Raw genomic sequence first — 14,884 nt, 5'->3', positions numbered from 1 at the left:
ACCCCGAAAAGAACAATGGAGCGAGGTCCCTCTCACTCACACACACACACACACACACACACACACACACACCACTCCATCAGTCCCCGGTCCTTCTCCCCCCAAGGAAGGGCCACAGATGCTCAAGGAGAATGGAGGGGGGGGTGGAGGCTGAAGCGGGGGGCTGGGACTATGCAAAGACCAGGCAGACATAATTATCCAGAGACCAGGTTTATTTATTGGATATGGGCCCAAAAAAGATTGGCGCCTCTCTTTCTTTAAATATGGATGATATGCACACACACTAAAGGGAGAAAGAAAGAAGAAAAGAATGAAAGAAAGAGAGCGAGAGCGTCTTCCGCTCCAGGATTTTGCACAGAGCCTGATGCTAGGCTAACCACACACAGGTGGCTGAAATTTTTCTTCACTCCTTTACATCGCAAGCCGTGGAGAGAGAGAGAGAGAGAGAGAGAGAGAGAGAGAGTGTGAGTGAGTGAGACAGCGAGATAGAGAAGAGAGAGAGAGTATGAAAGAGAGAGAGAGAGAGAGAGAGAGAGAGAGAGAGAGAGAGAGAGACTTGAATGGAGGAAACAAATATCACCTGTCCAAGCACAAGCGGATGGTAAAAGGTATTCATTACCTCCTGCTGCTGGTGATAACATCATAAAAGTCCAGCTCCTACCTGCACCATGGAAGAACCATCTACAAACTCAATCTCCAGCCTGACAGCCAGCATTTAGATACAATAGGCCAGAGTGTGGACAACCGGAGATTTAATGCCCGTCACTTCACAATAGCCCCCCTCCATTTCCCCTCTAATACCCCAATAGACTGGGAAGAGGATATGGGAGCTGGAGACTGGGGGATGGGGGGGTAGAGGTTGTGTGTGGGGTGGGCAGGGAGATTTCACACTCAACAGCCCCATCTGCTGGATGTGAGGGGAAGGTGACGCAGCTCACCTAGATGGATGACAAGTTGAGTTTGAAGTGCACCCAAGTTGATACACTGGGACATTTGTCTGGAAAAACACTTTTTCTTGCAGTGAGTAGTGAGACAGTTCATCTTAGCGATCCCAGTCAAGGTGTATCTCCAGGGCCCGGCAAGAAAAATGACCGTACCGACAACAAGAAAAAGTCAGAGAACCAACTACATATACTTGGGTTGAAGTGAAATGCTCTAGATTAGACTATCTATTGAGAATTAAGAAGTACCTTGCGGCCCTTTTTGCCTGTCCCCTCACAGTTCACTGAGTGTTCACTTAAAACGAGTTTATAGCTACACTCAACGCTCTGCAAATGGCAAAGTGAAGATAGTGGCTTAGACAGAGCCAAAAGCAATTCTATCCAATCACCACACGGCTTCAGGAGTACAGAAAGAAGGCTGTCATTTGATTGGCTGAGAAGTTTGAATATCAACAACCTTTTGCCAGAACCAACAGCAGCTTTAAAGACTGAGCTTACAGGTGGAAACTCAACACTGGCTAGACTGAGCTCTATGGCACAGCATGGAGCATCAAGGCATTGTACTGTAGGTGAAGTGTGTGTGTGTGTGTGTGTGTGTGTGTGTGTGTGTGTCTGTTTGGGTTGGGTGCCGTCGCTTACCTCTTGCGGGACTGCAGGGCAGCTCTCTTGGCCAGCTGGGAGGGGGGGTAGCGTGTGAAGAGGCTCTGTGCGTGGTCAATGAGCTCCTCATAGGGCAGGTTCTGGGGAATGTTGGAGAGCAGGTGGTGGACCATGGCCATATCACACTCACTGTTCTTCACCTCTTTCTCCCGATGCAGCACAATCTAAAGCCAGACAGACAGGCAGGCAGACAGACAGGCAGACATATATATTAATCACTATTGATTTGGCAGATGCTTTTATCCAAAGCCATTAATTGAGGGCCAGCATTACATTTACAGTGAGTCAGAAGACCTGTTGAGAGGAAAAGCACACCCTAGTACAAAAGTACTAATGCTTATCAATCTGTCAAAAAGGCGACCAGAGATTGGAGGCGCATGGTAATGGGCAGAGTGTTAGAAGGGCTAGAGGGAGATGCAAGCTCTTTCACCAGCGTGACGTCTGCCTGAAAAACCAAACCACCTAACGGTTTACTGAAGACCACCATTATACTGGAGACCACCTCGCAGAGCAGCACGGCACCACAGCAACACCAAGGGCACAGCAGGGCACACCCTAGAGCACAGAGGACACTCAGCGGGTTCAACTCCCAGGGTGCCTGGCGACGCTCACACACACACACACACACACACACACACACACGCGCGCGCACACGCAAACACACACACACACACGCGCGCACACGGACACGCACACTCACAGCGATGTGTGCGTGGGCGCCGTACATGACTCCGGCTTAAATTATTCACTCCAGTGACTGACCTTAAAACTCGAGCGCAAGATCAGACTGAGCCTCGGATACACAAAAAAATAAAAAAATAAATGAACAAGCACACACACACAAATAAATAAATAAATAAATAAATAAACAAACAAACAAACAAACAAAAATAAACCTCCCCCTTCCCTCCAAAACTCCTGCCGGCCTCAGGTGAAAATCAGAGACAGACACACTCCTAGTGAAGAGGCTCCCTTTGGTTGCGGGCCAAGTCTTCCTGAAGGAGTTAAGGCCCCCTGCTTTAGCAACCTAAGAGGCAGGATGAACTACATTTCCTGGCTGCTTTGTTATCCCGACTTCAAACGGCCCTGGCCCCCTTTGGTTTGCGCAGCGTATCGAGCAGGGGGGATAGGTTTATGGAGAGAGAAGAAAGGGGGCCATTTAAAGTAATCTAGCACAAACACCGCCAGTTCTCCACACAAACCTCTGGTGAGTTCATTAGACTTGTTTAATTAACTGGTCTAGCTACAACAAAGTGCCCTGGATTCCTGCATCAGAAAAATTAAGTGTACACACACACACACACACACACACACACACACACAAACAAACATTCACACAAATCTTCTATGGGGACATAATAACAACCCCCCACCCCCGCTATGTGTGTGTGTGTATGTATGTATGTTTGTGTTGACAAGGCAGCAACTTTTTTTTTATTCTAAAGAACATCCATTAAAAGACTCTCCAATGAAGGGCAGCATTTCCCTTGGCTTGCCAAATGTCAATGTAAATCTGAAATGTGTGGTTTGAGAGATTATTTAGCCAGTGGACTGCCAATCGGGCTGCGACTCAGAGGCACACAATCATAATCACTGTCAGTCACCGCCTGTTAACTAATGGGAGAAAATTACTCTCCCTCCATTGTTTACAGAGACTGGTAGGGTGGCTGCGTCATGGCAGACACACAGCCGTGATTCACCACTGCAAATTAGCAAAACCAGGTCACTCCGACACACACACACACACACACACAAACAAACAAAGCGACTGAAGATGCTCTGACAGACTGAAATGAATGTGCAATGAAGCTCTAGTAATATAAAATAAAATAAAAATAAGAAAGAAAAAACGAAAATGAACTTTCCATGAGCCTGGCTGGCCTTGCATCTGAAGTGTGTGGCTAGAATTCTTTTAATCCTCAGATACACACCCGTGCATGCACACACACACACACACATAACATTTCCAGAGCATTTAGTGTAGCCAGACATAATCAGTGCTTTTGCGATGGAGAGGGGAAAAGAGACTAGGAAGAGAAAGATGATGAAGAACAGAAGAAAGAAGAGGAGGATATTGGGTGGTCAAGAAACGAGGGAGGCTTACCACGGCTGCAAAGTAGATGGCCATCAGAGGGTGGGAGGCCAGGAAGAAGTCATAGAGCCGAAGAACTTGCCGGAAGTCGGAAAGGACGTGGCCGTACCAGGTGATGAGCCAGCTGAGAGCGAAGATGGTGCCAACTTCAGCCCTGGAGCCCCACAGACAGACAGACAGACAGACAGACAGACAGACACACACACACACACACACACACACACACAGACACAGACACAGACACAGACACAGACAGAACACCAAAAAACAGACACGCAGAATTAGAAGAATGGTTAGAGAATTTCATTGGTACAACATGCAATCCTTAACCCACTTTTCCACGCGACTTGAGGCAAGAGAGAAGCAAATAAATAAACAAGCGTCGTGCATGATAAATAAATTCTGCACGTCGCCCTGAATGAGTATGATGTCACTGATGATGTAATTATAAAGCGCGCCCGAGAGACCTCTCCTCAAGGCCAAACATTAAGCATGGTTCACTTCAGTGGCCTTTTTTTCCCCCCGACCACAGTAACATTGCTCTATTTTAGGAACTGAAAATGGCCTTTTGAGAGATCATTTGTGGAGTCAGCTGAGAAAAAAAGGAGAGCGAGAGAAAAAAAAACCCCCGAAAAGGGACTCAAAGGAATCTGCAGGAACTACACCTCAAAGCATCCTCTGGGCGACAGAACTAAGCAGCTCTGACTGCTTATCCCCACAACACAAAGCTGCAACCTGTCCCTTTTAAGACCCTTTCAAAAACAGGGGGGAAAAAAAAAACACATACACACATCTCACAATCCCATCAGGCAGGTTTGTGCGACTAAAAATACCTCCCGCTGAAGATTGTGGCGAAAATTTAGACTGATGCCTGGACGGGGCTCTGGCGTGGCCCCCCGTGCCAGCACGCGTCCACACATGAAATGCTCGAGTGGCTCGGCGTGGAGGAAGAGGACTGCATTAGAACTCACTTCCTCTTCCTGGATTTTCGGGGGGAAAGTGGCATCAAAGTAAGAAAGAGCAACAGTACCTGAAGCGAGCAACACCATTAGACCTGTGGTGAGTGAGAGCTTAGGCTAGACGGGGGCCTCCCAAGACGTGCATATCTAATATTTATCAGGAGCCTCTTATTCTTTACATTTTAGATGAGCTACCATTAAAAATAACTCGCTTTTACAGCTGGGACTGAGCCAGTGGCACGCAACAGCCTCACTCTCTCCAGCTGACTCATAGTACAGGTTTGTGTGCTCAACCAGCACGCACACACACACACACACACACACACACACACACACACACACACACACACACACACACACACACACACACACACACACACACACACACACACACACACACACACACACACACAAAACAGTAACACTGAAAAAACAGAAAACACAGAATGAATTATAAATGAGGTACCAAATGGTGCATCCATTCCTTTGCGGGCCGTTGTGGGTCCAAACATTTTCACATACCTTGCCGGAAGAGACAAGACTCTTCCTTTTTCATTTCCACTCTTTTCTTTTTCTCTCTAAATCACACACCTGCTTCCCTGTCCATCAAGTGGATGATGAGAAATAAAGAGCTTTTTAACGAAGTTAAAACACACACAGGTATGACAAATGTAATATCCGGCGTCAACATAAAGGCGCCGCGGAGACAGACGACTGGTGACAATCACAGGAGTGTGCGTTCGGGAGTGTCAGAATGTAAGCAGCGGCGCAGGAATATGCAAAACGACATCAGCTTGCCGACAGTCGCTTTGAAACAAGGGCGGCCGTCTCGAGACAGCTCCCCAATTAGATCGCACATGATCATATGCTCCTGTCAATGCTGCGAATGTGTCAGCATCCATTTTTTTCAGATTTGCACTTATAGCTCCTAAAAGAAACAAGAAATCAGAACATCTTATTTTTCCCTCCTCTTACTTAGTCTGTGCTATGTTTGTGTGGCCCACCCAAGTGTTGCCTTGCACCATAAACATAGATACCAACAGTCAACAGTTCTTACATACGAAGTCTATGATTATTCTGGCATAAAATAACGGTTTCTATATGCAATATGTACCACCAGTGTATTGTTTATTCTACTCTGTTGTTTGAGTTTGAATGAGAAGGCAATCTCGCCTCCTCTTACTCCACACAGTGGCATTCAGGCTCACACAGTGCTGCGCGCTCTCTGCTGCCCCCCTCAGGTGGTTCTCTTCTCTTCACGCAAAAAGCAAACACGACAGACACACCAGACAAATCTCAGCAAGTAGCTAAATGAGCCCATCCTGATCACCTTCAATTGTGTGTGTGTGTGTCATAATATTGATACGGCAATATTTTATATGACTTCTTTTGCGATACATTATCGATGCACTCTGCTTCCATCATTATCTTCACCAAAATATTAAATTGTACAATTTGTATTCTAATTGCAGTACACTCATCTTTAAATTTAACTTTAACTTTGATTCACTACTTCATTTATGTGTGTATAAACACTGAAATATGCATTTTAATGTGTTTATTTCTTGACAGAGGTATATTTTTTGTCTATTTAAAAAAAATGTTTTTAAGAGGCTCTGAGCTAAAACTTTATGCACTTTACACAATGTTTCTGATGTTGTGATATGATGCTATCGTTATCGTGGGCAAAGTATCAATTCCAACCCCGTGTGTGTGTGTGTGTGTGTGTGTGTGATTTAAGGGGCTGTGAGATAGAGAACACCCCCTTTGTGGTGTTATGAGGAGCTGCTGAAGCACGACTAGTTTTGCAGCCTCCAGAGACTGGCTTTATTTCGGCTCGTAATAAACTGCTTTGATGAAACACTATCAATCAGCGAGCGCTTCAGGCTAGGATTGAGGGCGCTGCAGAGCTTGTGATGATAATTTTTTTTAACCATGATGCATTGCAAATCAGTTGCACAAAAAAGTACACCCGGAGTCTCTTTCTTTAAAAGGTGCACGTACTGTAGCAGATCAGTAAATCTTTCATTATTGTAGGGCTCTCAAACAGCAGTGGGAAAGTTCCAGATGTCAAAAGGAAAAAAGACTTACTAAAATCAACAAGCAATGGAATTATCTTGTTCTAAAACAGGCAGCAGACATTGGAAGGGCACACTGAGGTGGTCACATTACGTCCAAACTGAATTACGGTAATCCCCAGCAACACCATATTGACATATTGACTCCAAATCAATCCTCAATTCGACCAAATGTAACCCACTGTGTATTTAAGTTAGTTTCAGGAACAGAAGCTGACTTTAATTTATCAAGAAAGGACAAACAACCCTGTGTACTCAAGGTCAGGGTAACACTTTAGCTTAGAATTTCACCCCATACCACCACTATTGTGCCTTCCTGCAAGGTCACAATACCCCAGACCATCTCCATTAGTAACATAACATAATAGAGAATATAGAAAGGAGGTCTTACTGTAACATAAAGTCATGTAGCTCTCGGTCCACCTGCTCCAGAATTGGCATCAAGTAATTCAGGATGTGCTTCGTACTGTCCATTGTAGGGTCCATAAAATCCCTGTTGATAACACAGGTACAAATAAAAATACAAATCTACCCCTAAAATGACGCAGGATTGCACTAATTGAGCTTTCAGCATTAACAACAATACTACTTCTTGCTGACAACCCTTGATCAACTAGAATTTTGAATTCAGAACAATTCTGCCAGAATAAAAATCATACTCTGCTCCCAAAGCACATAACATATTAATCATGAAATGACAACAGAGCTGTTAATTTACTCTATTAACAGGTGTTTGCTAGATAAATATCTATCAGCCCACCTGAGGTGGTGATTTGAGAGAGTCTCCACCAGGGCTATGGCCATTCTCTCCCCCACCACCAGCAGGAAGGTGACCACTATGTCGTGGTAGCCCTGGTAATAGTGCAGCTGAGGGTTCTTCCTCAGAACGTCCAGGATGATGTCAATCAGCTGTTCCTGCAACACCTCTCTCTCAGCAACCCGCATTCCTGGAGAACCAAAACAAAAAGCTTTTGTTATTGTAAGTTTAGTAGACAGCAATGTACAGCTCAAACATCCATAAAGTTAAGTCAGGATCCAGTATTATGAATTTGTCATAATGAGTGGTAGAGACTACATCACCATGACTTGGTTGATGACTGCAGCTATAATCAATAGCAGGCTTACCTCTAGGAAAACGACGCATTGATCTCCTGACATCCAGAAGGACCTGGTTGTAGTCCTTGTGGTTCTCCCTGACATCTCTCCCTGAATCAATCAGAGCAAACAAAAGACACAGAGAATGAGGCTCAGAGTTCTAGACTGATCAATCAAATGGATAGGATTGCCAGCTGTCATTTTAAAGGTACATTTTTAATAGACTTCTTGCACTGATGTCAAATAAGGAATATCTGCAATCTTGCCGTTCAACATTTACCAGGTTTTGTTGGGAGGTTGTACACATTAACATTGAGTAGTTTGGGCCAGACTTTTCTCCTGATATCATCTGTCAGTAGACCACCCTCACTCACAGCCGCCTTTCGCAGGGTTTCAATGTCCACTGGGTCACTGTTGAGAGCTTGGTGTATGTCAAGGAGCTTCTTCTTTTTCCATGACACATGTTCTATGTGGAGGAAAAGAGAAATGTCAGAGAGTTTCCACCATGCATCTATGGAATATTATGCAACAAACTGCAGCAATGAAATGCATTATAGTAATAGGCCTACTGTAGTTCTAATCTAATGTACATGACTTAAAATACTTTTAAGTAAATCCCCCGCAAAACTGGTTTGAACTAACAACAGCAGCATTGATTCGGCAATTCATAATACTATCACACCTTAGCCAGACTTTGAGTGTCCTCATCTTACATTAGGCTTACTAAGCACAGTAGAATCTCAGGTATGTGGTGTCATTTCATGTTGATAACTTCTCGCTATAGCGGTGTATGCCAACGACTGATCATTTACACGCGTCGATTTAGCACGAGCTCCTACTCCAATTTCACAGTTAGGTTTTAACCGGTCGAATCAATTTGGACACGAGCCGAGAACACTTCCTGATACATTGGCAACGGCAACTAGTGAAATAGCCTTGATCATTCAATTGTTTATTTCATTTTTTTAAATGTCAGAATCTCTTAGTATAGGAAAGAGATTGCACTGTTCTTAAATTGCGATTAGAAAATAAATGTTTGCCTGCAACCTGCAACAGTCCTAGCCCCTGTCCACGTAGCTAGACAGACAGGCCTTTTCAAAAAGGATAGCCACCTACTTTCTTTTTCGAAATTGACTGGTTTGTACGTATTTCCATTCTCACAACTGACCACCTTTAGAGATAACTAAGTTATCAGCTAACATGTAGAAAAATGATAATCTCACCACATACTGTAATTGTGCTTTTACTTACCTCCATGTCCCTTCTCGTTTCGATTAGTAGTGCTACTACTAGTCGGTCTGTTGTTCCCATTACAGTTTACTTGCTGGTGCTTTTTTCCCTTTTTCATTTCCCCGTGTTTGTTTATGGCATTAGCGTTTAAAACCAGTTCATTCCAATTCGTTTTCTTTGAATTAAAATGTCATGTCAATAAAGCTTAAATGTATCGCCATAACAACATCGCTGAGCCGGTTGGTTATTCCCATCAAACATATGTCACTGTCACGCAACCAACACCTGATTCAAGAGGGGTTAACCAAACTTGCTTGCCGCAAGGGCGGTCCTCTGTCAGCTGATTGGTCAATTTTGCTGTCTACAGCTTCAGTAGGCCTAACCATAGACATAATATACATAGACGCCGCATTGGCTGCTGGAAACAAGAAATGCGGCCGCCATCTTGGACCTGTCATACTCCTCATTGCGTTGCAGCAGAAAACACAAGATGACAGCACTGTGCAGCATGTTCCTGCTCAAATCGGCGGACCATACTCGGGGGGATTTACTTTTCACAAGTAAGATTTAACATTACCGTACTATTGGTTGTATTTTGTATTTTCGAACAATGTGGCCTGTATCATAGCTACATGTATGACCTTTGCAGCAAAAAAAACCGCGTGAAAATCTGTTCGGTATTCAGTGAGATATGATTAATTAAGTGTGCTGACAGCTCATTGCACCGGCCAAACAGATTACACTGAGTGGAGTGGATGACCGGTCCAAGATGGCGGCTCCAAATCTCGTCAGCGCTAGTAGGGAGCAGCGGTCGATGCGGCGTCTATGTATATTATGTCTATGGGCCTAACCCTTTCTTTTACCTCTATGGCCTAACCTTGGTAAGCTGGGATACATTTTGAAGGCACAAATTAACATCACAGGCCTACAATATGGGCCACAAATAGTTCAGAATTCAGTACTCATAGCCATTCAGTAGCTCATAGTCATTTATCAAATTTGTCAACAAAAAATATGTAAGCCAACAATTATCTATTTTTTACACAAAGTTTCTAGACCAGATCTACATTCTAAAAGTGATATTAGCCTTCATGTCCTTCATGTAGTTAATAAACGTTGGATTTTAAGTTTAAAAAAAAAAGTTTTGATAGTGGAAACTAATATCTGAAACATAAACCTTATCCATTCCATTTTCATTAATGTTTGAACTTTTTTGTCTAGTTGAATAGGCCTAATAAACCTGAAATACCATAGCCTACCTAGGCCTAGCCTATAGCCCAAATCTACCAAGCCATCTCATAGCCTACTGACAACCAGATTTATTTGAAAGGTATAACCCTGCAGGGTCAAGGAACCAAATGTACTTGCAAGCTGATGAGCTTTGCATTACTCGCTGGACATTGAACCAAGTTCAGCGTCCAGTTCCCATGTCATTAGCATAATGCCTTTCTGCTATCTGCTGGTCAGTGGTCTTCGTCTAAGAGCCTGAGTGACACACTAGGACAGTCTACAGATTCTACTTCTCTCATTAAGACCCTGTTTTCTTTCCACAGTTGTTGGACTGTCTGCATCCCTGTGGAAGTAACTGGGATCCACAAAGCAGCCTCTAATTCAAATCTAGGGCCTTGTAGAAAATCAATTAGCATGCCATACTAACTTGTAATGGTTCAGTCATGATTGCAATACCATAACATTGCTTCCTAGATCATGTGTTTTTCAGGCAAAACTGAAGTAATTTAAAAGGCTGAAAATAATATGAAGACATAGGATTTGAACAGAAATATTTTACAGGCCTTGGTTTTGGGACCATTGACAAGGTTTAAACTAAATCTGAGATGCAGCAACAACCTTATCTGAACTGACATAAAAATGACCCTTGTGCCTTACAGACACAGACAGTATTATATTTTTTATTTGCAATGCTGGCAATGATGCAACTGTACTGATGCAGCTGTATTGCTTTTTGTAATGGAGTGCCGTGACTATGATTAAGCATGTGCTCTGACTGCTATACCAACAAGCCGAACAACGTGGTCAAGCTCCAGAGATGACTGTCAAGGGTCAAGGGGAAGGGTGACTACTTTCTTCCTTTGCTGGTGTCAAGTGGTATGGCTTGCAGTGAGGTCAATGAAGGCCTAACCTGTGAGCTGTATGAAGGACCCTTGAAGGTGACCCCTGTGTGTAAGGGACTCCAGAGAAGGGTGAAGTACTAGTAAGTCCAGCTGGAGGATGTGTGAGGAATGCTTGTGTGCATGAAGTGCATGGGTAAACTTCCCAAAAGGGAGGCCATGGTTGAGCTTTGAGTAATGTGGTCAGTTCTTTTAGTTTTTGTGAGAATCCTAGCTGCTGCATTTTGTATCACCTGAAGCTGTTTGATAATCTATTTAGGAAGGCCTGTGAAGAGTCCATTGCAGTAATCAATCCTGCTGGAGATAAATGAATGAGTTTTTCTAAATCATGTTTTGACATCAGCATTCTACGTTTGGCAATATTTGTGAGGTGGTAAAAAGCTGATTTAGTTATCACTTTCATGTGGCTGTTGAAATTTATTTATTTATTTATTTATTTTTTATTTGCAAACATCATTGACATTACAGAAAATGCAACACTACGACATGCACATGAATACTACATCGACAAACAGACGACATTACATAAACACATACTGTAACTTAACAAGACATCACATTGACTTGGCTTCCACAAACATAACACAACATAACATTAATAACAGAAAGGCTAAGGATGATTTCGCCCAGGATGATTACAGATATGATTATCAGGGATGAAATTGATGACCGGAATGAAAAGAAGGGGATGCGGATGGTAGCTCTACTGAGTGTGAATGAGGTGGTGTTGGGATGGGGGTGGGGATGGGGGTGAGGGGTAGTGAGTATGTGAGGATGGTGTGTGTGTGTGCGATATGTATAAGGCTGGCTTGCTGTTGGGCCAGGAGGAGAGAAGCTGGAACATAGAGAGGGAGGGTTTCAGAGGAGAGGAGTTGTAATTATTCTATTAATGATAAGTATAATAATAGGAATAACTGATTGCCTGGTTGGCTGTTGAAATTTAGATCACTGTCAAATGAATACACCAAGATTTTTTACAGTATCCTTTGCTTTCAACCCTTTTGTGTCAAGGAGAGTGGCAACCCTAAGTATTTCATCCTTTTTACCAAATAATTACTTCAGTTTTTTCTTTGTTCACCTGAAGAAAATTTTGAGACATCCAGGTGTTGATTTGTTGGGGACCATAGTTGTTTGGCGACAGAGCTGCATAGCTATGATATGAAATCAAATTATTTTGGATGATTTGTCCAAGTGGGAGCATATAGAAATTGAATAATAGTGGCCCCAAGATCGACCCCTGGGGAACACCACAGGTCAAGGACGTTTCCGATAGTACAGTTTCCGATGGCAACAAAGAAGCTCCTTTCTTGTAGATATGATTTTAGCCAACCCAGTGTTAGTCTGTGTAGTAAAATATTCAACAGTGTCAATTTGCTGCACTACGGTCCAGTAGCACTAGGACTGATGTTTTACCTGAATCTGTGTTGAGGCGTACAGTATGTCATTGAAAACTTTAATGAGTGCTGTTTCAGTGCTGTGATTTGCCCGAAAACCAGACGGAAAGTAATCAAAATACCCATTTTCACCTTTCGGACTGTCTTGCTTTCTTGCATATTTCAGTTATATGTGCGGAGCATCTCTTTTTGGATTTCATAGTGGATCTGAAGTTTGTATTTACGCCATTTTCTTTCAGTCTTCCTACACTCTCTTTTTAGGAGTTTAACTGCTGGATTTTGCTTCCATGGTGTCCTTAACTTTCTTCAATTGTAATGGAGTAATGTTATCCATAATGTTTTTGCATTAAAGTGATCAAATAAGTTTTCTACCAAATCTGACAGTTGACTTGACGTCTGTGAAAGTGCTTGCTCAAAGAGAGCACTTGTCTGATCATTTATGATTCTCCTTAGCTCTGTTCTGAGTGTGTGGGGACATAGACACATCAAAGAACACACAAAAATGATCGGATAACATCAGGTCTTTTACAGCTGTAGAGACATTGAGACATTTTGTAATAACAAGGTAACAGATAACATTTTCACTTTCAAAATCAAGGATATTAGCATTTTAAATGTAAGTTCACTAGTTCACATTCCTGAATTTGCATAAAGACATAAAAGCATAAAACATAAAAGCATAATAGAAAAGCATGTTTGGCGAGGTCTCTGGCCATGGTCCTGAAGGGCTTTGCGGAATCGTGCCGGAGTCGGGCAGGATTCCGCCATACACCCCCTTATCCTTTAAACATGGAAGACGGGAGGCGTAAGGGGAGGTGGTGGGTTGCAAGCGGAGTAACACAGATGCTGCAACTTCGGCAGGTAGACTGCAAATAAATAACCTGACTGATTGAAGAAGGAGGCGTGGCAAATTTCGTCACGCTCCTCCCGAACTTCCGTTTGTAAAACACCATTTAGGTTACTGGCACTAGAGTTGCAGGCAATCTTGTTGTGTAGAAAAAGTTTATTATTTTTATATTATTATGACATTTTATCATCACATTGAAATGTTCACACATTTTTGTTAGGGATTAAAGTAGCCTAATAAATGGAACACATATGTTGATCTGCAGAGGGATGGTGTTCTTGAGATAGGTGAACATAATAAGTGTTTCCTCTTCCGTGAAGAAAATGTGCACAGTATGATTACTGTGGATATTCATACCACAGTATACAGAAATGTTGGTAAGCTATACCACTACAACCCTAGTGGCATCTGGGAAACAAACAAATATCTAGGCTTAGCCCTAAGGCCTACTTACACATAGGCTACACATACATATACTATAAGCTACACAGGGATGGGTAGTATTTATGACACATGTATTTAAAATATATCAAATACAAAATAGTATTTTGTAATTTGTATTTTATTAGGTTGAAGAAAATTGCTCCATATTTTGTATCAAAATACTTTACAGGTGTGTATTTTTTGGTAAAACCAAAACTTTTGGTGATGTGATGATATTATAAAAGTGCCAAACAATGAATGTAGCCTCTGACTTGTGCTGACTTAGTAATTTGCCCAGACTTGTTGTGATCAGAATTCAGGAAGAAGATCCAGTGGAAGATAAGTAATGTGTAGGTAACTCACACACACAATACACTCCCTCTCAGATCAACCTCAAGTTTCTTGAGAAAGTCATTAGTTTATTGAGAATCATCCAATCAGAAAACATGGAAAATGTTATGTGGTTGCCCTGCAGCATTTCTCAAAGTGTTGCCCCATGCAACATTTCTCAAAAAGTTGCCCCATGTATCACCTAAAGTAACACAGTGAAAAATTCATATTTATGCCCCTGATACCATTCAGGGCTGACATACAGTTAGTTAAAAAACAACTTAATGGCTCACAATACTTCCTGATCAACACCGTTACACAGTGCAATGTCAAGCAATCTGGGCATACATTGACAATGTCAGAGACTTGTCTCACTTTGTACCACTTGACAAGTTCAATTGTGACTTTTTCAGTGCATCTCTGATACAGTATTTAGTCTGTATGAGATGTAACAGGCAAGTCAGCATAGTTGATCTGTTGACTGCAGGTTTATGGCTTGTCTCATAGAAAAGCTCGCAGAGAAAAGCTGTTACTCTCAAACACTGTCCACTTACTTAACAGAGTCAGTGTAGGCTACTGATGAAGAAATAGATTAAATAGACAGATATAAGGTTTGTAAAGTGATTTCATGCTCCCTTTAAATAGTTTTTTTTATACAGTATATAAATATACAGTATTTTATTTTGATACATGGTGTAGTTAGCCT

At 42.5% G+C, this 14,884-nt stretch overlaps 1 protein-coding gene across 1 annotated transcript in view; it reads right to left on the bottom strand.

Annotated features, from left to right (window-relative positions):
- The window catches only part of zgc:63863 (uncharacterized protein LOC393372 homolog), a 19,569-nt gene extending 10,222 nt beyond the window's left edge, over window positions 1-9,347 (bottom strand). The window contains exons 1-7 of the mRNA XM_048230351.1: window positions 9,077-9,347; window positions 8,106-8,291; window positions 7,856-7,936; window positions 7,491-7,677; window positions 7,122-7,223; window positions 3,706-3,847; window positions 1,581-1,765 (exon numbers count right to left, since the gene is read on the bottom strand). Coding sequence (XP_048086308.1) covers window positions 1,581-1,765; window positions 3,706-3,847; window positions 7,122-7,223; window positions 7,491-7,677; window positions 7,856-7,936; window positions 8,106-8,291; window positions 9,077-9,173 — 980 coding nt within the window. The 5' untranslated portion in view covers window positions 9,174-9,347. The remainder of the gene's footprint in view (window positions 1-1,580; window positions 1,766-3,705; window positions 3,848-7,121; window positions 7,224-7,490; window positions 7,678-7,855; window positions 7,937-8,105; window positions 8,292-9,076) is intronic.
- Window positions 9,348-14,884: the final 5,537 nt, after the last annotated feature.

This window comes from Alosa alosa, chromosome 20 (genome assembly GCF_017589495.1).
Source record: "Alosa alosa isolate M-15738 ecotype Scorff River chromosome 20, AALO_Geno_1.1, whole genome shotgun sequence".
Classification (NCBI taxonomy): Eukaryota; Metazoa; Chordata; class Actinopteri; order Clupeiformes; family Clupeidae; genus Alosa; species Alosa alosa.
The sequence above is the reverse complement of the archived record's forward strand: the minus strand, read 5'-3'. Positions and strand labels throughout refer to the sequence as shown.